Source organism: Otolemur garnettii, unplaced genomic scaffold (assembly GCF_000181295.1).
Source record: "Otolemur garnettii isolate 467f Iridium unplaced genomic scaffold, OtoGar3 scaffold00209, whole genome shotgun sequence".
NCBI lineage: Eukaryota > Metazoa > Chordata > Mammalia > Primates > Galagidae > Otolemur > Otolemur garnettii.
Window position 1 is genome coordinate 1608592 of NW_003852604.1, and position 22529 is coordinate 1631120.

The 22529-nt window shown below is 40.3% G+C and overlaps 1 protein-coding gene across 1 annotated transcript; it reads right to left on the bottom strand.

Moving 5' to 3' along the window:
- Nucleotides 1-10573: 10573 nt before the first annotated feature.
- Nucleotides 10574-22165, bottom strand: LOC100958553 (glycine N-acyltransferase-like). Its single transcript, XM_003801363.3, has 6 exons — nt 21846-22165; nt 16664-16759; nt 14796-14903; nt 13207-13333; nt 11612-11783; nt 10574-11172 (listed from the first exon to the last, which is right to left on the bottom strand). Exons 2-6 carry the CDS (start codon nt 16739-16741, stop codon nt 10770-10772), a joined length of 888 nt encoding a protein of 295 aa, XP_003801411.1. The 5' UTR covers nt 16742-16759; nt 21846-22165; the 3' UTR covers nt 10574-10769.
- Between the last annotated feature and the right edge of the window lie 364 nt (nt 22166-22529).

Consider the following 22529-nt stretch of genomic DNA (forward strand, 5'->3'; position numbering starts at 1 on the left):
CTTAGCATTCAAAGCGTTTTCTCTGGGGTTCTGCCTGAAGGGCTGGCTGTGATGACAGGGGGAGCACAGCACAGAGGGTTGCAGTGAGGGAGATGGTCCCAGACTGACAGGGTTTGGATCTTAACTCTACCACTGACCTATAGTGTGAACTTGAGCAAATTATTTCACCTCCCCTTCCCTCAGTTTATGTATCAATAAATGGAAATGAATAATAACCCTTACTTCATAGGGATGTGAATAATAATTAAAGGCTCTTTCCCTTTGTCTGCCACAGCTGAGACAGTTATGGGTCCTTCCTTACCTAAGAAGGGCCTGTGCTTAATTGGAATTCTATCAACTTGCCCTCCCTCCTCAGATCCCTAATTCATTCGAGAACACATATGATCTTGGAGTTTATCCAGTCTTGTCTTACCATTAGGGTGGTAGCAATGATGTTTCCAGCTTTATAAGTCCTAACTATAAGCAGAACTGCGATGGCCTTTTCTTTATTTAGATATGCATCATCATAAGTGCTTAAGCAGAAATTACTTAGACAAGTTTCTGGTGTGTGGTATGCACTTTGAGATGTTATATTAAGGAAATGACGGTCTAGCATAGTGCCTCATGCACGTAAAAATGTTTGTAGAAAATATAGGGCGGCCATAAAGTTCATGTACAATTTAAAATCACACACAAATTTTATGGCCTCCCTGTAATTAGTAGAATAATTTTTTCCCTTAAGGTTCTAGGTCTAGTACCTTACCTCATAAGACTCATTCTCATGAGACAATGGAAAGAAAATTCAAAGTTTCCATGATGTTCTACAGCAGAAATTCCAAGTTTTTATGATGTACCTTTTTCCCTACAAAAGGTCTCTTATTAAATCCCTTCATTCAGTAAATCTCACCTAAAGATGACAGATTGTTTTTTTTTTTTGTTTGTTTGTTTGTTTTGACAGATTGTTCTCCTACCCAGTCCCACACAGTCCACATAACTATGTTTGCTTTTCCAATATCCCTCATCATATTCCCCATTTATGTTGAACAGAAGTGGAGATAGTAGACCGTCTTTTCTGGTTCCTATTCTAAGCAGGAATACTTTCAATTTTTCCCCATTCAGTATGATGTTGGCTGTAGCTTTGTCATATATGGCCTTTCTAATTTTGAGGTGAGTCCCATCTGTGCCTATTTTGCTAAGTGTTCTTATCATAAAAGTGTGCTGAATTTTGTCAAATGCTTTTTCTGTGTCTATTAAAAGGGTCATATGGTCTTTGTTTTGACAGCCATGTGGTGGATTAAGTTGGCAGATTTGTGTATGTTGAACCATCCTTGCGTCACTGGGATGGAGCCCAGTTGGTCATGATAAATTATTTTTTTGATTTTACATCTTTTGGATTAGCTTAGATGGAGTTGAAGAACATTCTCCTTAGTAAAATATCACAGGAATGGAAAAACAAGTATGCAGTATACTCAATGCCAACATGAAACCAGTAGATGAGCAACTGCACACCCGCAGGACAGAAAAACATAATTTAATCCAAGTAGGGTGAGGGAGTAGGATGGAAGGGTAGGGGAAGGAGGGAAGGGACCAGGCAAGCTCTCACTTAACAGGCACAATGTCGGTATATGGCACACCTTCTGGGTGAAACACTTCCTGGGTGAAGGGCTGAATACAACTTAGACTTTATCTAACAAACACAATGTAGCCTAATCATCTATATCCTCACAATTAATCTGAAATTGTATATATATATATTTATATACTAAATAAATGTGTAATTTAAAAATACCTTATGGTTATTTTATGCTATTTTAAACTGATGCCAATTTACATTTATCACACAGAAAAGAAAGAAAATAAACATACACAAAGAAAGTAAGACACTCTACACTTTAAGTCTATCCCCCACATTCTGACTTTTTGTTGCCTCAACTTCTATCTTTTTATGATGTCTGTATGTCAATAATTATTGTAGTTATTTTTGATAAATTTATCATTTATTCATCATGCTAAAAGTACACAGTATCTACAATTACAGTAGCAGAGTATTATAAATTTGTCTGTGTATTTATTTTATCAGTGAGTTTTATTCCTTCAGATGATTTCTCCATGGACCTCAGAGTCCTTTTCTTTCAGATTGAAGAAATCTCTTTCATTTCTTGGGAAATAGGTCTAATGGTGATCAATGCCCTAAGCTTGTGTGTCTGGTAGTGTCTTCCTTTTTCCGGCATGTCTTAAAACTATCTTTTAAAGATAGTTTTGTTGGGTAAAGAATTATCAACTGGAAGTTTTTTTTTTTCAGCACTTTTAATAGGTTGTCTCACTCCCTTCTGCCCTGTGAGGTCTGCACTGACAAGATGGCTGCCTGATATATCAAAGCCCCTTGCTCCTTTTCTCTGAATGCTTTTATGATCCTCTCTTTGCTCTAAAATTGTGAGAGTCTGATTATTATATGCCTTAAGATTGTTCAATTCAGATTGAATGTGCGTGGTGAGTTTTGACTTTCTTGTCCCTGAATATTCATATTTTTCTCTAGGCTTGGAAAGTTATATATGACTATTCTTTTAAGTGCATTTTCTCCCCATATCTCTTTCTCTACTCTCTCTGTAGGTCAGGAACTAAGATTTGCCCTTTGAGGCTGTCTTTTGAGTAGTCTTCATTGTTTTTCATTCTTTCTCCTTTACTCTGTGTTGACTGTGTATTTTTAAACAGTCTCTATTTTACCTCACTATTTCTTTCTTCTCTTTGATAACTTTGTTTTCATAAACTCTGATGCCCTTTTCCATTTTTCAAGTGTATTTTTAAGCTCCAGGACTTTTCCTTGACTTTTTATAAGTTATTTCAAAAATGTGTTAAGTGTCTCTTGTAAATCTCCCAGTTGCTTCTCTCTCTCTCTCTTTCTTCTTCTGAAGTTCCTTGAGCGTCCTCAAACCTGCTATTTCAAATTCTTTACCTACGGTCACATATCTTTATCAGTCCAGAGTTGGTCACTGGCATCTTATTTTATTCTTTAGGGGAGGTCATATTTTCCCTCACTGTTCTTACACCTAGTTATCAGGTGATAAAGGTGGCTGGGATTTGGGTTCATCCTCTTAGGGTGGCAAATTTAATGGTGGCCTGGGGTTGATCTAGAACTGCTCTGCAGGGACAACGGCCTCAACCTTTGCACTACAGATATTTGTGCTATGAGGTGCTATCCTCTTGTGGGCCTTGACCTGGGTTTGGAGTCAACAGGGGAGACAACTGGGGGAAATAATGAGACTTTACACCAACTTAATGCCAGAAGTCTGGAAGTCGAGAGAGGGGCAGACATTGACTAGAATCCCATGTGGCAGACTGAGATAACGGAGCAGTTTTCTGAGTTCTCAGAAACCTTTTATTGATCTCTAAGACAGAGCATATGTGCAAAATGTCAAAGTGTCAAATGGGATTGAAAGAGTCCCAATCCTGCAGGAAGACTGGGTAAAGAGGAAAGGGCTGCATAGAAAGGGGGAGGGGAAAACAAGTTTCATTGCCCTAGGGCAAGCAAGCCAGCCTCCCTACTCTAACCACTCGCCCATACTTCCCACTAACCCTCTCCCCCCCTCCCCCACCATATTCAATTCCCACAAGGATAGTTTTAGCGACTTTGCCCTGGCTGGGCACCTCTGGGCTCATTTCATCCTCAGTGGTCTTGATGAGCCCCCAGGTTTGATGCACGCCCTGGATGGAGGCAGAGCACCCTGCAGAGAGACCAGCCTATCTACCTCCCACATCCTGTGCGTGATTGGATGTTCAGCAGTATCCCTGGCTTCTACCAGGAGCAACTTCCCTCCCTCTCACTCTTATCTTCCACCAATTCTGAGAACCAAAACATTTCTAGACATTGCCAAATATCCCCCGGAGTAGCAAATACCTCCTGGTAGAGAGCTATTTGGTTCATAGGAATCAGACTCGTTGAACACACATTTTTTATTTAAATAGGAAGTGATGACTATGTAGTATTTTATATACAGAGGGTGCCCAAGAAATGTATGCGTATTTTAAAGAAGGGAAAAAACTGTATTACAATTGTAATGCTCAATATATACAGATAACAAAAGATGAATACAGTCATATTTGACTTCTCCCATTACCAGAGGCACTTGTTGTCCAGATACTTCTGATTGTGGCAAGTGAACAGTACTACATAGGGCAGCACCTGTGGCTCAAAGGAGTAGGGCATTAGCCCCATATGCGGGAGGTGGTGGGTTCAAACTCAGCCCTGGCCAAAAACAGCGAAAAAAAAAAAAAAGAGAGAGAGAGAGAGAGAAGTACTATACAGAATAGATAACATCACTTAAATTGCGAATACATTTTTTTTTGGTACCACTAGTACTTATAATAACATGAAAGAATTTGCTTGTTAAAGTAACAATCCTTAAATCTAATTTAAAAGGTACAACTGGGTAATTTACTTAGATTTATAATTTTAAGTTCATAGCTTATTAAAACTCTGTTTCAATATTGGAAGTCCCAATAAATTTTAGATTTATTATATGTGTAATTTTTAGAAAGTTAGTTTTCTGGAATTACAAGAATTACTTAGCATTTCAGAATATTTCATTTGGGCCAGGCATGATGGCACATGCCTGTCATCCTAGCACTCTGGGAGGCCGACGCAGGTGGATTACCTGAGCTCAGGAGTTTGAGACCAGCCTGAACAAGGTCAGACCCTATCTCTACTAAAGATAGAAAAACTGAAGCAAGAGGATCACTTTAGCCCACGAGTTGGAGGATGCTGTGAGCTATGATGATGCCATGGCACCCTACGCAGGGTGACAGCTTGAGACTCTGTCTTAAAAAAGAAAGGAATATTTCATTTGTTACCAAAAAGTGAAGTCTTTTGAAGAAAAAATAACTATGTCAATATGTTAAAACTATTTAATTAACCGATTATTATAAAAATGACAGCAAACATTATTTACACTCTTTAAATATTATTGTTAAAAATGTCAGACTTGAATGACTTATAAATAGAGTAGTAGGATTCACAAGTTGAGATTAAAGCACGGATTTACTTCCTTCTTCTTCACCATCCTGTCTCATCTATGGCCAAGAGCCAAAGTCATCACGTGTGTTCATCCAGAAGATGAAGGGGGAGTCCTCAAGGAGTCCTTGAAGACTCTGCCTGATACGTGGGATCAGTGACTTCAGATTTTATTGTGTGATAATATCATCAGCAAGAAGATATCTCCTCCTTGCCTACTTCTTATCTTCTTCTCCTCCCTCAAGGGTCCCCTACAGTAGTGATCAACAAGATCAAAGCTGGAAAGCATATTTGTAGCTTAATGCATGCTACAATTTTTATTAATACTATATACAGGTGTCCATAAAGTTCATGTGAAATTTAAATATGGTACACAAACTTTATGGACACCCTGTATTAGTAGGAATATGTAAATTATAAAATATTACTTTATAAGTTAATGTTTGTAATGAATAATAATAAAAATAAATATATAGATTGTATCTCTATTGAGAAAAAAATTTATGAAGGAATTAGCGATTTCATAATAAAACAGCATTCCCTGTCCCTAGACAAAGAAAACTACTCAAATTGCAGAATAACAAATATTTTCTAATCCTTCGAAAAGTCTACAATAGAGGTGCCCCTTTCCAATAGCCCTTTAAATCAGCTGGCTTGTGAGTACAAAGTGCTGCTCTCTGCTGCCCTGCTGTGTGTTTCACATTCTTGGTGTCAGGAATGTGAGGTCACCATCTGCCTTATGCTGTGATTATAGGTGTAATTTCCTTTACCTGAGAACAAGGTATCTCTTCCTAGTTCAGTATCCCAAAGACTCTCCTTTCTTACTCACAATAGATAATTCTTGGAGGGGCCCAATCTGGCACTTATATAGAAATGACAGCCTGTTATTTTGATAATTTCAGAAAGGAGTCTCAGGACCCCTGGACTCTGCCTGGTGATTAACAGAATCCAGTTCCTTTCTGCAATGCAGGTGTTTCAAAGGCCAACATCATTCATGCCAAATCTGCTGTTTGTTTTGTTTTTCCCAGCCGTTATTTGTGGGGGTATTAAGTTAGCTGGAGAGTATATCTAGCTGAAATATAATGAATGTGGTCTTTACTATTCTTGACAAAGGCAGTTAAAGGAAGTAGAACATGTAAAGGGAAATTTCCATATGAGGAAGTACCCAGCTTATTTCTCAAAGGACTTTGGTGGAAGCCAGGTTGTAGAGGTGACTGGCCCAGGGTGATGTGAAGGAGGCTCCAGATGAGGAGGGGGATCTGTGTTGCTGCTGAGCAGTACAGATGGACAACATGCTCCCGTGTGGGGCCATGGAGGATGGTGAGGATGTCGTTCTAAATAAAAGACCCTGCAGGTCAGATTCCAAACAACCCAGGTGAATGTTGATGTGGGGTGATTGTTTGCATTCAGCACTGCACACACTCAGTAGCGGAAGGTATACTTTCCTTTATTCATAAAGCATCTCTGGTGTTCTGCAACCAGCAGGTTTTTATTATGAGGAAGTAGTGAAAGCAGAGTTTGGCATCCCAGGTATTGGTACCAAACCATATTGGACCTGATTTTTAATCCATATTCTGGAAACAATATTACTTGGGTCCAGCCTGGTAAGCATTTCCTACCTGACTCACACTAGCAATCATTGTGCCTTCCCGGTGTTTAATTATAAATATAGTATCTAAAGTTTATTGAATCCTTAAGTTCTTTATCCTCATGGCAGTCCTATAGGGTGGATACCATTTCATAGCTGAAGAAAACTAGAACATGGAGAGTTAATGCCTTGCCCCCAGCATGTACGGTTTTTAAGAGGCAGACCTGGCATTTTCCACCACAAATTGTACCACACAATGTTTATGATTATAATATGATAGTAACTTTCTAAATGATCATGGATTGTAAACCCTGCAGAAATATTTCTTTCATTCACTGATGTGTTCCAGTGCATAGAACAGTGCCTGATACACAGCAAGCAATGAATTAAAGTTGTAGAAAACTGGGCATATCTATTTTTGTGCTCGCAGCAGGGAGAAAGGGCACTCTGGAAACTGAAATCAAGTCGTATGAGAATGTCACCTCCTTTACTTTTGCCACTTTGAGACATGAGAATATTCTTTAAGAAAAATACATTTAGAAAACAGAAGGGCAGTCCCAGTGGCTCATGTCTGTAATCCTAGTGCTCTGGGAGGCCGAGACAGGTGGATTGCCTGAGCTCAGGAATTCAAGACCAGCCTGAGTAAAACTTAGACCCCATCGGTAAAACTAGCCGGGCATTGTGGGGGGCACCTTTAGTCCCAGCTACTGAGGAGGCTGAGGCAAGAAGATTGCTTGAGCCTAAGGAGTTTGAGATTGCTGCGAGCTATGATGCCAAAGCACTCCACCAAAGGTGACAAAATGAGATTCTGTCTCAAAAACAACAAGAAAAGAAAATAGACAAATAAGGAAGGAAGGATGAAAGCAGAAGGGAATGAAAAGCAGAAGGAAAGAACAAGTAAAAGAAAATAAACCTCCGCATTCACCAATAAAAAAAGATGAAGTGAATTACACTGTTTCAGATTGATGAAATATTTTGTCACCACTGAAATGGTCAATTCATAAAAACTTTAAGAATGTTATATGAAAGAATATTATGACTCACTTAGAGCAAAGGTTTACATTCCAACTACAAAGGGAAAATGATATGTCTAAAGAGGGTTTCGAGATTTTTACCTATTGTCTTAAGAAACTGGACATGTTTTATTATTTCTCTAAATCAGTGGTTCTCAAATCATAGTTCCTTGACCAGCAATTATCAGAATCATCTGAAAATTTGTTAGAAATATAAATTCTGAGGCTCTAGTAAAGATCTGTTAAATCAAAGAATCTAGATGTGAGGCCTGATAATCTCTGGTTTCACAAGCGTGTCAGGTGATTCTTATATATGCTCAAGTTTAAGAACCACTACTCTAAACCAGTGGCTCTCAAGAGGGGATTTGTGTCTCCAGTATCTGGAGACATTTTTAGTTATCAAAAGTGGGACTGGAGGCTGGATGCGGTGGCTTATGCCTATAATCCTAGCACTCTGGGAGGCCAAGGCAGGTGGATTGCCTGAGCTCACAGGTTTGAAACCAACTGAGCCAGAGCAAGACCTCATCTCATAATAGCTGGGCACTGGGGCGGGCGCCTGTAGTCCCAGGTATTTGGGAGGCTGAGGCAAGAGAATCGCTTAAACCCAAGAGTTTGAGGTTTCTGTGAACTCTGAGACAAGGGGTCATTGTAACATTCTGTAATGCACAGGTCAGCTCCTCCTGCAAAGAGGTATCCAGTCCACAGTGTCATGCTGGCGAGATTGATAAATCCTGGAAATAAAACCTCTGGCATTGTTTTTGAAAGACAGGGAGGCTTCTTCCTCAATTCTGGAGCCTAATTCTGAGTTTAGGTGCAACAGAAAGGAGCAGGTTTATAATCCAGGTATTATTTTCATTCCAGAGCTTATTTTGATGCCTGGTGCTGCTGGTGAGTTCTTTTTCTCTCTTTTTTTTTCTACTTAATTTTTATTAAATCATAACTGTATACATTTATGGGGTACAATGTGATGATTCGATATACAATGTAGAATGTTTAAATCAAACTAATTAACACAACCATCACCTCACTTACTTATTTTTGATGTAAGACATAACACACTCTTAGTTGTTTTGAAATGTACCTTTGCATTGTGTATAATGGGTGAGATCCCACCACATACCCTCCCTGCACTCACCCTATCCTCTCCCTTCCCTTCTCCCTTCTCTCTCCTCTTTCTTTCTGGACTATCTTTGTGTTTTATCATTAGTATGAATGTGTAAGTGTTTATATATTGGTTTCCTCATAGTACTGAGGACATTGGATACTTTTTTCCCCCGTTCTTGAGATACTTCACTAAGAAGAATTTGTTCCAGCTCCATCTGGGTAAACATAAAAGATGTAAAGTCTCCCTCTTTTTATGGCTGCTTAGTATTCCATGGTATACATCTACCAAAATTTGTTTATCTGTTCATGGGTTGATGGGCTTTTAGGCTACTTCCATGACTTGGCTATTGTGATCTGAGCTGCAATAAGCATTCTGGTGCAAATGTCTTTGCTGTAAAATGATTTTTGTTCTTCTGGGTAGATACCTAGTAAAGGTAAATCAAAACCACTTAGAGATATCACCTAACTGCAGTAAGATTGGCCCACATCACAAAATCCCCAAACTGCAGATGTTGGCATGGATGTGGAGAGAAGAGACCACTCCTACCCTGCTGGTGGGACTGCAAACTAATACAGCCTTTTTGAAAGAAGTATGGAGAAGTCTCAAGGAAATAAAAGTTGCCCTACCATTTAACTGTGCAATACCAGTACTAGGTATCTACCCGGATGAGTTATTTTTCTCATAAAGTATTAGGACAGAAAACTGTCCTAGCTAACCTATCCCAACCTGGAAGCATTTCTCTCCTGCTATTTCCCCCAAACAACTAACATTCTATAGACAATCATCTGAACTTCATACAGTCCAGACATCCTGAATTAATAACATGATTTGAATGTTTGTCACCCCCCTAATTCGTATCAAACGTAATCCACAATGCAACAGCATTAAGTGGTAGGCCCTCTAGGTGGTACTTAGTCCACAAGGACTGCACCTGCACAGCTGGACTGATGCCTTGTACAAAGACCAGAGGGAACCAGTCAGGCTGGTTTGGTTCTTGTGCACTTTTGCACTTGTGCCACTGAGCACACTGTGTGCATCCCTTCCAGAGGACACAGCGACTAAGCATCATTGGGACTCAGAGACTGGGCCCTCAGCAGACACCACAAATCTCCTGGCACCTTGATCTTGAACTTCCAGCCTCAAGAACCATAAGAAATAATTTTCTGTTCTTTATGAATTACCCAATGCAAGTATTTAGTTCTGGCTACAGGAATAAACTAAGACTTGTGATGTGCTGAAGTCAGGTGGGGCAGCAGTTACTCATGCCACTCTCCCCTGCCCTCAGCTTCTCTCTTCTGGGTAAATACCCACCTCTCTGGGTCTGGGTGTACCTCACCTTCCCCCTTTCCTATGATCAGCCCATGTTCTTCCCATCATGAACCACTTAGCTTAAACAAACACAATCAAAATTGTGTGGAATTAAATAGCAAAATCTCAATATTTGGGGGTGCTGTGGTATTTGTGGTAATTTTAGGATGCTCAACCACAAAAGCCACGTTGTATTACTTTTCCTGGACTGAGATCTGAAAGAGGACAGGGTAGTGTGAGTTGAGTTTTGCCCTAATAACTCTCCCTGCTCTGTGTGTTTAACCTGTATATCTCAAATATGTTTGCTATGATACAGTTCACGTACCTATTAAGTAAGCAATCATAGGGAAGGATAATTTCTGAAGCCCTAATGAAGAAAGACCACCTGTTTATGAGTAAGGGAAAGGCCAAGAAAAAAGAATAAATAATACTGCCCGGAAAATTTTACCCCTTCCTTCCCAAGTCCCACCCCAAATTGGCATGGATCTCCCAGCTCATGCACTAGGTATTCCAGGAGAAGAGATTGGGGGCAATCTGTAGCTGAGTAAGGGATGTCACAGGAATCCTACAAGTTCTCTCTCAATTCCTTACTGAGAACTGTAAGGTGCAGGGATTCTGCAATGCTGTGGACCATCTCAGTGCTTCAAAGAGTTCACATAGTGCCCACTTCTTTCCCATTGATGGCCATTTATTCTTACTTTCATCCACTGTCCACTCCTCCAGTTATATGCCAGATCCACATGACGTGGTTGCATGTTCAGGCTGTGTTCACAGAGGCACACAGTTCCACTGGTTCCAGCCTCCAGGGATGGGGACATGATGCAGATTGTGACTCATTTTTTGCATAGCTTTGTTGTTATTGTCCACATGAGCATAGATGGGAAAGCCGAGCCTGTCCGTTGTCTGCTCGTGGGCATAGACAACATAGGAGACGAGGCCATGGTTCCGGTACTCTGGCAAGGTGCCTGCCATCCGCATCTCTCCAGTCTGGTCCATTAGGCTCCAGGACACAGGGGTCCCTTCAGGCCCCAGTAGACAAATGTTGGGGAAAGCCTGGATACAGCGCTCAATGAATTTCTGGCTTCTCTCATTGCCCCCAAGAGCCCACAACTCATTCACCAAGGCAGCATGTGTAACATCCAAGGATGTGGGTTTAAACATCTCTTGGTTGCTATGGAGAATCCGAAAAGAAAACAACATCTGTAAGTAAGGTTAACATACTGCTTACCTCTATTGTCCCTCTATTGTCTTGAGAGAGAGTGGACAGTACAAATAGCAAATGCAAAGTCTTGGATTGAGAATGAGTTTGTGATGATGGAGGAACAGTGTTGGGGGAAGTGAAGGCCAGTGTTGTTGGGGGAAGTGAGCAGAAAGGGCAGGAAAGGTCCAAGTGGTAGCCAGAGAGCTGATTTATTCCAGATGAGAAGGGAAATGATGGAATCTTTCAAGCATGGAAAGAACATGGTGTCAGTTACATCGTAAAAGATCGACCTTATTACTTTGCAGAACACTGATTGTGGAAAGGCCAGGGTGCCAGCAGAGAGAGAAGCTGGGGGCTACTTCAGTTGGGGGAGGCGTGAGTGGTGTAGAGTGACTGTTTTCCAACTCACATGGGCTTGGGCTTGCCATCAGTGGGTGGTAAATTCTGTGTATCCAGCAGGGAGGGAGCCAGTTTCTTGGCTGTCTGAGGAGCTATATACAGGATGCGTTGTGTTCGTTTGACTTTGAAAGATTTAGTGTCTGCAAGATGTTCTATCACTTGGTTCAGGCTGGGCTGTGAACCTAGATGGGATCACAGGGAGAGACGTCATGGTTCAGATACATAGCAGGAGCAGCTCTCCCTACTGGAGTGCAGTAGGAAGTGTCTGTGATTTCGAGTCCTACACCTTTGATTCTGGGCTTGGTGCTGCCATTTTGTGATCTGGGTCACATAGTAAGATTTTTATAAAAAATATTTTGGTTTGTTTTACTTTAATGAAAACATGCTCAGAGATGAATTCAGTCATGGTCATGTCTTTAGTGGCAATACTGACACTGGAAATAAATTTCCTGAGCTGTATAAACATGTAGGTTTCACAGTGAAAGCAGACGAGTTTTGGTAGCCAAAGCGTCTGTGGCTCAAAGGAGTAGGGCACCAGCCCCATATGCCGGAAGTGGTGGGTTCAAACCTGGCCCTGGCCAAAAATCGAAAAAAAAAAAAATGGTAGCCAATATCTATGGACTTGTTTTCTTAGTGTCATGGATTGTTGAAAGTATGACCCATGATTTGTCCATAGCTCTTGACAACTGTTCATTGGGCTTCACTGCATCTGACCTTGGGCTATTTGACTTGCTTTCACCTAAGGAAAGAACAAATTTAACATGAGGAGAGGCTTAAAGGGCATGCACTTTGGGGCTTCCCCTAGTTCAGCCTGCTGGAAACATGTGCTCCTCTCCTGCTGTCAACAGTCACCATAGTCACCAGCTGGCACCACTGACAGTCAGAACCATCATTCAGGCATCTGAGTGAGGCTGTGGTAGTGCAACCAGCCGGAGTCTATCCGTGAATTGATTACAGCTCCAAGAGCAAACTCTGATGAGCCCAGCAGAGGGACTGATTTGCAATTCAGCACACATGTTTAATTCACAGAATTATGAGGTTTGCTGTATAGCAAAAAAAAAAGAAAAAAAAATTGACACATCCAGGTATACTAAGCTGAAATATTCTTCCCAGGGTGCTGTGATTTAGACCTGATTATTATTCTCATATTTTATATTTAAGTCACACGATCTCAGATCCCTCACACTTGACTAGGGTCACGTAGCAAATGATAGGCAGATGTTGTCCTAGGGAGTCTGACTCCAGTGGGCATGCTGGTAACCATGGCAATTGCCCTTGGAGACCTGGGTGTAGTTCTCTGGGACGTGAACTATCACTCTGAGTCCAGGAACAGAAGGCCAGAGGGGAGGGAGGCCCTGGCATCCAATTCTCCCTAAGTGTTCTAGACATAGCTTCAAAATATGTCAGATCCTTAGTACCAAAGAACCATCCCTCGCAAGCTTTAAGGTTTGGGATTTTACCACCTTTACGGTCACATTTATAGCTGTGTGAACAAAATGTTGGCAGACTGAGGGTCTGGGGCTTGGGAAAAGGAGGCGTGAATCATATGAAGACTTGCCTAGAACACAGAAGTGAGACTGCACAGAGCTCATTTCTCTTACTTACTTTGAATTTGTAAATGCTGCTTCCAATTGATGACATCTGGTGAACCAAGGAATTCCTGGCAGTTTTGGAGATCTTTGGAGTAGATTTGGTAAGCATTGGTATAGTGATCAAGGTCATCTATCATATCCTGTTATCAATGGGAAAAAGGGAATCAAACACAATTCTTATTTTTATGATTGTAATTCTGGTATATTTTATAGAATTCCAGTAGAGCATGGTATTTTTAAGTAATAAAATATGAATATTTTTGTTGGTTTTGCACTTATTTCCAAATCACTTAAATAATGACATGAAATAGCAGACAATCAAGCCATCAATTTACGATACAAAATTCTAGAATGAAAATTTCATTCTAGAATGAAAATAGTCTCTATCCATATAATGTGTTAAAATCTCAAATCAAAGACAACAATTTCAAAAGCATTCTTCAGTGCCTCCATCATACTCAGCAGGAAGAATAGCAATGAGCAAGTGAATGCTTTTCTTATAAGAAAAAATTTAACTACATTTCAAATACTTGCAGAACATATAAACTCTGAACATAACAGTACTAACTTTGATACGGAGAGATCTGGATTAAAATCTCAATGAAACCAATGGATATAAAAAACCACTTAGAAATACTTCCTTTAAAAATTACTGTGGTTATTAAATATATGGCAAGTCCAGAGAAAAATATGACATTTACTCACAAAAATCTTGAATTATTAAAAGCAGATGCAATTATTTCGAGGAGGAAAGGAGAGGAAAACATTACCACAACTAGTGTAGAATTAAAAATTTTTAAAAAGTGGTTATAAAATGTTACACAAAAATGCACTCACAAGTCAGCAATGATACCCCTCTTGCTTCTTCATATCACATTTAAAAGACATTTTATTTCAGTTTAGTTTTCATTATTAGTATAAACTGCTTCATTTTCTATATTGGTTATGTATTATTTTGTTTTTAACTGATGAATAACAGGATACATATATCTACCATAAAAATGAACAACATGGTGTACTGACATACATACACATTGTCAAATGGCTAAACGGTGCAAAGCAACATGGGTGAGGGGCTGCCTTGCTGGGGAGTGCAGGGGAATTAGGTTACAGAGTTTCAGGCAGACAGGAGGAGTTCCAGAGAAATATGGTACAACACAGTGACTATCACTGTGATTTATTGCTGTGTGCCTTGGCTCTGCCTATATCAAGCACAATGTAGCCTAAAGAAATATGAACATACGCTTAGTGCCTGTAGCTCAGCCACTAGGACTCCAGCTATATACATTGGAGCTGGCGGGTTCGAATTCAGCCTTGGCTTATCAAACAACAGTGATAACTAGAACCAAAAATAGCCGGGTGTTGTGGCGGGCGCCTGTAATTCTAGCCACTTGGCAGGTTGAGGCAAGAGAATCGCTAGAGCTCAAGAGTTTGAGGTTGCTGTGAGCTGTGATGCCACGGCACGGCACTCCACCAAGGGTGGCAGCTTGAGACTCTGTCTCAAAAAAACAAAACAAAACAAAACAAACAAACAAACAACAACCCCCCCCCCCCCAGAAATATGAACATAAAAGACTATTCACTCCACACCTGGCACCCTACCTGCTCCTGAGGGCGAACAACCACTGTGTTAAAATCAGGCCACTTGTCCACCAGGGCCATTAGCTTGAATGGGTTTCCCTGTCTTATGTGGAAGACAGTCCCATAAACCTGCAGGATTCCAAGAAAGGGAGACGGTCAGCTTATGAAGAAAGGGGGACAAAGTGCTCTGTTTGATCAGGACAAGGATTATTTCTATAAAATGGTGACATTCTCCTTTGGAAATGAGTGAAATAGAGAATGTAAGTCACATAATCCTCTGACCTACCTTTTTTCTTACGTCAAGGGGAATAGCAATTTTTTCCAATCAAATATAAATCATACATGCAAACAGTAAAATTTAAACAAATAAAACTAATCATTTTAAGAACACTAATCTTTATTGCAGGATTTAATATTATCTTTTTCCAGACTTTCTTCCATTCATACACGTAGCAGCATACCATTTTATTAAAATAAAATTACCAATATTTGCTATTTTTCTCCATTGGATAGATTGTGGACCTTTTTCTATGTGTGCAAATATAAAAATCAATTTTTAGTTATTGTTCATTTATCTTTAAAACTCCTTAATATTTTCACATGACCCACTGGAGAGAGAGGGGAAATGAATTCCCAGCAGCCAGCACAGGCCTACTGTGTCTATTGTTCAAGAGAACGTGTTGGGGTCTCCTATCCTGCACCCTGTCTTGAATCTCTACCTTGCCATATTGGATAAGCTATTGAGAGAGCCACGACAGAGATGGGGAAGTGGGAGAATAAATAAGAACTAACCTATGAAAGCGAGTAACCTTGTGGTTTGGGGGTTGGGAAATGGAGTAATGGGGGACCTCATGACAGTTGTGAATATGAAGCTTCAGCAGATAATGGTCTGAAAAGATGCCACTAATGAGACAACTGGCCCTGTTCTTCACTAGCACAACAAAGTGGCTTCAAGTCAACTAATCTAAAGCTAAAGTCCCATCTCAGTAGAACCTACTAACATTAATATTACTTAACATTATCTACCTTCACATGACGATCCTTAAGATATGGACAATCTCTCAGGGAGACACTGGATTTTTTTCTTGGACGTTCATAAAAATATCTCAGGACACTTCCCTGAGATGTTTTTATGATGAGTTTTCTATTTTAAAAATTCTCCAGGCTGAAAGGGTTTCTTCAACATTATGGGACATAGAATTTTGTGAGCTAAATTTCTCCTAGTGTGAAGTGGGTCCTAGACATTTTGAAAATGTTCTTGGTGTTTCCCAATGATTCCCTCATGAGGCACATCTGTGGTAAGATGGGAAGGTTCTCCTGGCTCCTCAACTTTCATGAAGAAAACAGCATTCCTCTTCTTTGATTACAGACAAAAGATATACATTTTCCCCTCAAAGGAAGCTAGGATGTTTGTGTGCTGGGTGCTTCTCATGGAAGAACTCACTATTACTTACATACTGAAGGCCTAGTTGGGAAAATGTCCGTCCGTTCTTCTAAGTCTTTGATATATTTTATAACACTTTGGAGGAGAACTTTGAGGAAATGTCATGTGTTTTTAGGAAATGTGCCTTGGAAAATACCAAAGAACTAATTTTTGAGTTAGTACAGCCCAAAAGGCAGTGTTTGGACTCAGACACGCCCAGGCTCCTATCATACCACAGCAACCCCCTCTCCGAGAGACAGCGAGCAGGTAACTTTGCTGAGCCTCCATTTTCTCATTAATGACACGGACACCATACCAGAGACCTTGTAATGAGGTGATGCAAATTAAGGGAGAGAAACATGGCCTGGCGCCTGGCTGAACAGAGGTGCTCCATAAATGCTGGTCTGTTTGTGTCTTTCCCACCAAGTTTCTCTTCTCTACTCCCCTCAGAATTTCCCACAGTCACCTTTATGGACTCAGGGAGGCTCTTCCTCAAGGCTTCCTCCAGTGTCTGCAGCACCTTGGCCCCTTGCAGCAGTGACATGGTGGAGGGTCACTTCACCTAGAGAGATAAGCAAACAGCATGAGCAGTGAGAAGAGCAGGAGGGGACTCAGACCGAAGAGTGGTGAGGTCTGTGTTAATGGCCAGCGTTGTCTTCAGTGTCTCTTCATTGAAGTCCTATCCACCTCCAAGGAAAAAGGGGACTGGAAAAATACACAGAGATAATATTATAGAACTAAGGTTTGCCTTCTCACTTGAAATAATGATAATTGTCATATGTTGGACATTAGGCCATGCAGAACTATGATCCCTGAGCAAAGCAAAATTGTAAGCCCTAGTGTTGCATTAGCTCATTGTTTAAAGGCAGCTTCCAGGTCACAGCTCAGGGAGAGGGAACTCAAGCAGAGCCCAGGAGCTGTCACTAAATACAGTACATACAAGTTGGAGTGTGGAGCAGGCATTGTGGCGCCAGAAAGCAGAGAGAGAGAAAAGAGAGAAGAGAGATTTTTTCCCCCTAGAGATCTTAGGAGAAGAGCAGTCCTTACTGTGTTTGGCTAATTATTGATCTGCACACGCATCAAAGAAATGACCTTAGCCTTACCCCAGAGAAAGAATCACTGGAAAGGAGCACATAAGATAAAATGATTTGTATTCCCACAGGCTGCAGTTGGAAGATTTTATCTGGTAAAATGTTCAGGATTATCCAGGTGTTTAAATCCAGTCTGGTCTTTTCTTGATCCACCCTAATGGTTAAAAGCAAGCCTTGAAATAGTCTAATGATTCCAATAACTTACCTGTGCATCAGAGCCAAATACAACACTAAAAAAAAAAAAACCTATCATTTATCAATGTGTAATTCACATTGTCCAGCATCCAATAGAAAACCAGAAAGTAAGGTATATGAGAAAGCCAGAAAACATGATCCAGGACCAGAAGGAAAATATTCGCTAACAATCAATCTAGAGCACATCCTTGCAAAACTACATTCCCTCTATTAGTCCTATCCCCCCATAACCTTGTAATAATTCTTGAAAAAATAGTCTTCTGACTTTAAAAAATAATAATAGACCTAGACATGTTAAAACTAGCTGACGAGGATATGAAATAGCTATAACATTTTTTTTTACAAAAATTTATAGGCAATTCAGTGACTATAGAATAATAATCTTTTCAATGAATGGTGAAGATTTGTATTTCTAGACGGTCAAGTTGACTTCTTGATGGACTCATGTGGTTACACATTTCGGACAGTGGAAGTTAGAAGAAAGGCATTGCTGTCTGGGCTTACCGGCCCTTCTGCTGATTTTGGCTCCCCAGATTCTTTATCTAAATAGGTTCCTATATCATGGTGGACAAATTTGAGAAAGAAAAATAAAAGCAGCCCTTAAAACATAACACTTTCACAGAAGAGCCCCATCAGGCAAGGTCACGCTGTGGACATAATGGAACGAGACAGAAATAAAACCTCTCCATAAGTGCATTTGACCACAGAAATAAACAAAAGAGCAGTCTTATCCACAAAAATGGCCAGGCGTCCCTCTCCCCAGTTCCTGTGCCTTCCTTACCTCAGCTCCCTGCCACTGGCTTCAAGGATAAAGATAGAATTGTCCACCTTTCTGACAGTGTCCACACCAGAGCAAAACCTGCCTCCTTGAATCCTTCCCCAAATCACTTCAATCAGGGTCCTCCTACCAAACTGAGAGGTGCCGCATTCCCCCAGGTGTGCAATGTCTCCCAGTGCAAAAGACAATAAGCCCAACGTGGTGGGAGTACAGGTGTGTCCATGGGATCTCTGTCAGTTTAGCCACACACTTAGTTGTTTGGCTCTGAGGCATTGCTCTCCACTGTCTGGTACTCTGTTTGTTTTGACTTCCCAGATCTCTCAGTGTCTCCTTTTCAGCCTAACCCCTCAGGACTACCGATTCTTGGGGATAGTCAAGAAAGATTAAAACCTGCAGCAATGAAGCCAGTATTCATTTGTTCCTATGGAAAAACGTCTTTTTTTTTTAAGATTAAACTACATTTGGAGACCCTGCTGCTTTAACATGTTGTTGGGCAGTGTGGGAACTGGTGGATGTTCCTGATTTTCCAGATGTGTGTTCCTATCCTCATCCCAGCTCTTTGTTGATCATTTGAAGAAAACAATAGGCAGTTAACTTTCCCTCTATCTCCTTTGTGGTATGAGAAGTGGAAAGACCTGTCCTGAGCATGAAGACTGGAGGGCACCTTGACCACAGCTACTGAGCTTAAGATTAATTTAGGAAATGCAAATAGAATCTTTTTTTTTTGTACCACAGACTCAGTCTACCTTTCTAGCTTTTTCTCTTGCTACTGTCCAACATATAAGAACAGGAAGCATTTTTTCAACACCTTGCCTGCTTTAGCACCCCTGTCCTTTCTGCATTTTATTCCCAGATTGAAATTTCTCACTTCTGCTCTTCCTTCTAAATTTGGTTATTACTCATCCCTCAAAGTGCAGCTTAAGGATTTCTCATTTCCAGTGACCTCTTCTGATGTCTCTTGCTTCAGGCTGAATAAATAATTCCTCATCCTGGGCTCTCATAAGTGTTTCTGCATATCTCCACTGCAGAACTTACCACCCTGGGGGTTTTCTGTACTTTTTTAATTGACATATAAATATTGTGTATATTTGTGGTATTAAACATGTTGCTTAAAATTGAATTAGACTTTTCTTTTTACAGATTTTACATTCCTCTGAGGAAAGAAATTCATTTTATATATTTTCCTATCTTTAATGCTTTTCATGGTATTATATAGTAGTCCCTCAATGACTGAATGCATGAAATAGTTGTATTTACTTGTTTGTCTAGTGCTCCACTTTATAAATGTACAGAGATATTCATACATTCATTCAATCAACATATATGTATATATATATATGCATATAAATATGCATATATATATATGATATGAGAATGATTTTCAGATATTTTTAATTAAGTTATGTCTTTTTTTTAAAGATTTTCTTTTTTTTTTTTTGAGACAGAGTCTCACTGTGTTGCCCTCAGTAGAGTGCTGTGGTGTCATAGCTGAGAGTAGTCACCAACTCTTGGGCTTAAGCAATTCTCTAGCCTCAGCGTCCCAAGTAGCTAGGACTATAGGCACCCGCCACAATGCCCAGCTATTTTTGTTATTGTTGTTGTAATAGTTGTCATTACTATTTAGCTGATCCAGGCCAGGTTCAAACCTGCCAGCCTGGGTGTATGTGGCTGGCACCCTACCCACTGAGCTATGGGTGCTGCCTATTAAGTTATGCCTTGAAGAAAACTCCAATCCAGGACATTCATATCTTGTCTTATAAGGGCAAAAGTACAACATTCCAGAAAGCTAAGATGCCTTGTAGAGTATGATGTCAAATCCATGGGGTATAATGTCACTATATTTTCTGAAGGGTACAGTTTAGAACCCTCTCTAAGGATGTATTTATGCACAAACAAGCAAGAAAAGCACCTAATAAATAGAGTGAACATTAAGGAGATGGAAACTTTGCAGAAAAATCTGTCATAATTCCTATATCTAAAGGCATTGGGCAATGGGCAGTGGCCTTGTCCATGAACTCAGAGTCTTTGAGTCAGTCATTACAGAAGTGGAAATCAATCCAAAGAAAACAATTGAAGAGGGAAAAACAAGTCTAAACAGAATTTTTCAAGTCACATATGCATAAACAAATACTGAACAAAATCCCAAAGTCTAGCAATAGGAGAAGGTAACGTAAAATATGACATAACACGGTGATGCAACTCTAAGGCATTGACATAATACATGTAAACATAATACTGTAGACTCTCCATAGTTTGACACGTCCATAGCTGACCACCTCCTTAAGTTGACCTGATTTTCGTGGCCTGGACAGGCACCATATGTTCATATCATTGCAGGAGATCTAGTTCCTTAGGTTGACCACCTCCCCATGTTGACCAATTTGTGACAGTCCCTTATGTGATCAATTTACAGAGGTTCTACTAAGTATTAAACATTTAGATATGGAGGAGATTATTAAAATAAAGTCAGAAAGTATAGGATATAAAACATTTCATATGCAACATATAAAGTACAAATCTATTTTTTTTCTTTTGGAGACGGAGCCTCAAGCTATCCCCCTGGGTAGAGTGCTGTGGCATCACAGCTCACAGCAGCCTCCATCTCCTGGGCTCAAGCGAGTCTCCTGCTTCTGCCTCCCAAGTAGCTGGGACCACAGGTGCCCTCAACAATGCCTGGCTATTTTTTGGTTGTAGCCGTCATTGTTGTCTGGAGGGCCTGGGCTGGATTCGAACCCACCACCTTAGGTGTATGTGGCTAGCACCTTAGCCACTTGAGCCACAGGTGCCAAGCCTAAAATACAAATCTAAAAGAGAACACAGACAAATTTGAAAAAAATGACTAAGGTAGTGAAATTTTAGTTGAAAGTTTTGATTTTTTTTTTCTTTTTAATCATACAAAACTCTTGCACAGAGGCCATGTGAATCTTATCTGGATCTTCCCTATTTTAGCATATGTGCTGTCAGAGTGAGCACCACAGTTGAAATCTTTAAAGTAAAAATTTGTGTTTTATTTAAATAAAGTTATTACCAGTAGGTCAAGGCAAACAATGCTTCCTTTCTGACGTAACCAGAAGATTAAATACAGTTGTTTTTCCAGCATCTCCCACTTGTTCCCAGAAAGCACCTGACTCTCTCCTCATACATTTATTAGCAGAGCAGAAAACTCTATGAATTTTTTGTGGTCTTTGACACACTGCCTTTACAGAGCAAATGTGAGTTGAAGTTTCTCCTTTTCCTTGGGCACACTTGCGTGTCATTTCTGAGTGTAACACAGTATGGGAATTTTGATTCTACTCACCTAAGTGGAGGGGTTTTCACAAAGCAATGATTAATTTTTTTTAAATAAATTTTCTTGTGTCTATTGAAGGTGCACAACAAGATGTTATGAGGTAGATACAGATAGGGGAAAAGTTGCCACAGTGAAACAAATTAATAACTCCATCATGTGACATAGTTACCGAATTTTGTATAGCAAGAACAGCAGAAATCTACTCATTTACCATGAATCCTATATCACAGTACAGTTTTATCACCTAGAGTTCTCATTTTTGTAACAGATGTTTCAATCTATTCACCCAACATACCTGCTACTTGGAGATGAGTCCTCCCCTGATGAGTTCACTTCACACCAGTCTCTGCTGAAGTCCCTAGGAACAAATGATGGACAGCAGCCTCCAGGAGATGAAATTTTCTCCTGATGCAGTCAGTACAGCAAGGTGTGCAGAGGGAGGTTTCTAGAGATATTGCTGAGCTGAAGGTGGTAATATGAACCTTGTACATTGTGGGCAAAAACTGTCATCATCAGCTCCAATGAAATGCAACCTTTCCCCTCACAGTCTCACGTTGAAGGAGTGTGCTCCCTGAGTTTCTCTTTCCAAAACACCTGCTCTTTGGCCCCACAGGTCCTGATATTTTGTGCAACCCCAAGCTGTGTGACACCAACAGACCAGATAATGGAAAAACAGGTTATGCAAGCAATGCCCTCTTCCTGACCTTCCCATTCTCAAGTACGTTCAGTAAATGCTAGACACTGAGTGCACACATTTGCACAGAGGGCAGTAAAACTCAGTGGAAATTAACTAGGGGGAAGGGATGAGAGGAGAGGGGAATAAACCAACCTATTTGGTCAATACAAAATCTATGTGGGTTTTACAGGCATACCTATAGCTGGGGCTCAAATATTACAAAAAATGCTCCATGTAGCCTAAAACATTTGAACCCCCTTAGTATTTTAAAATGAAGAAAGAGAACATGGATAAGATCTGATT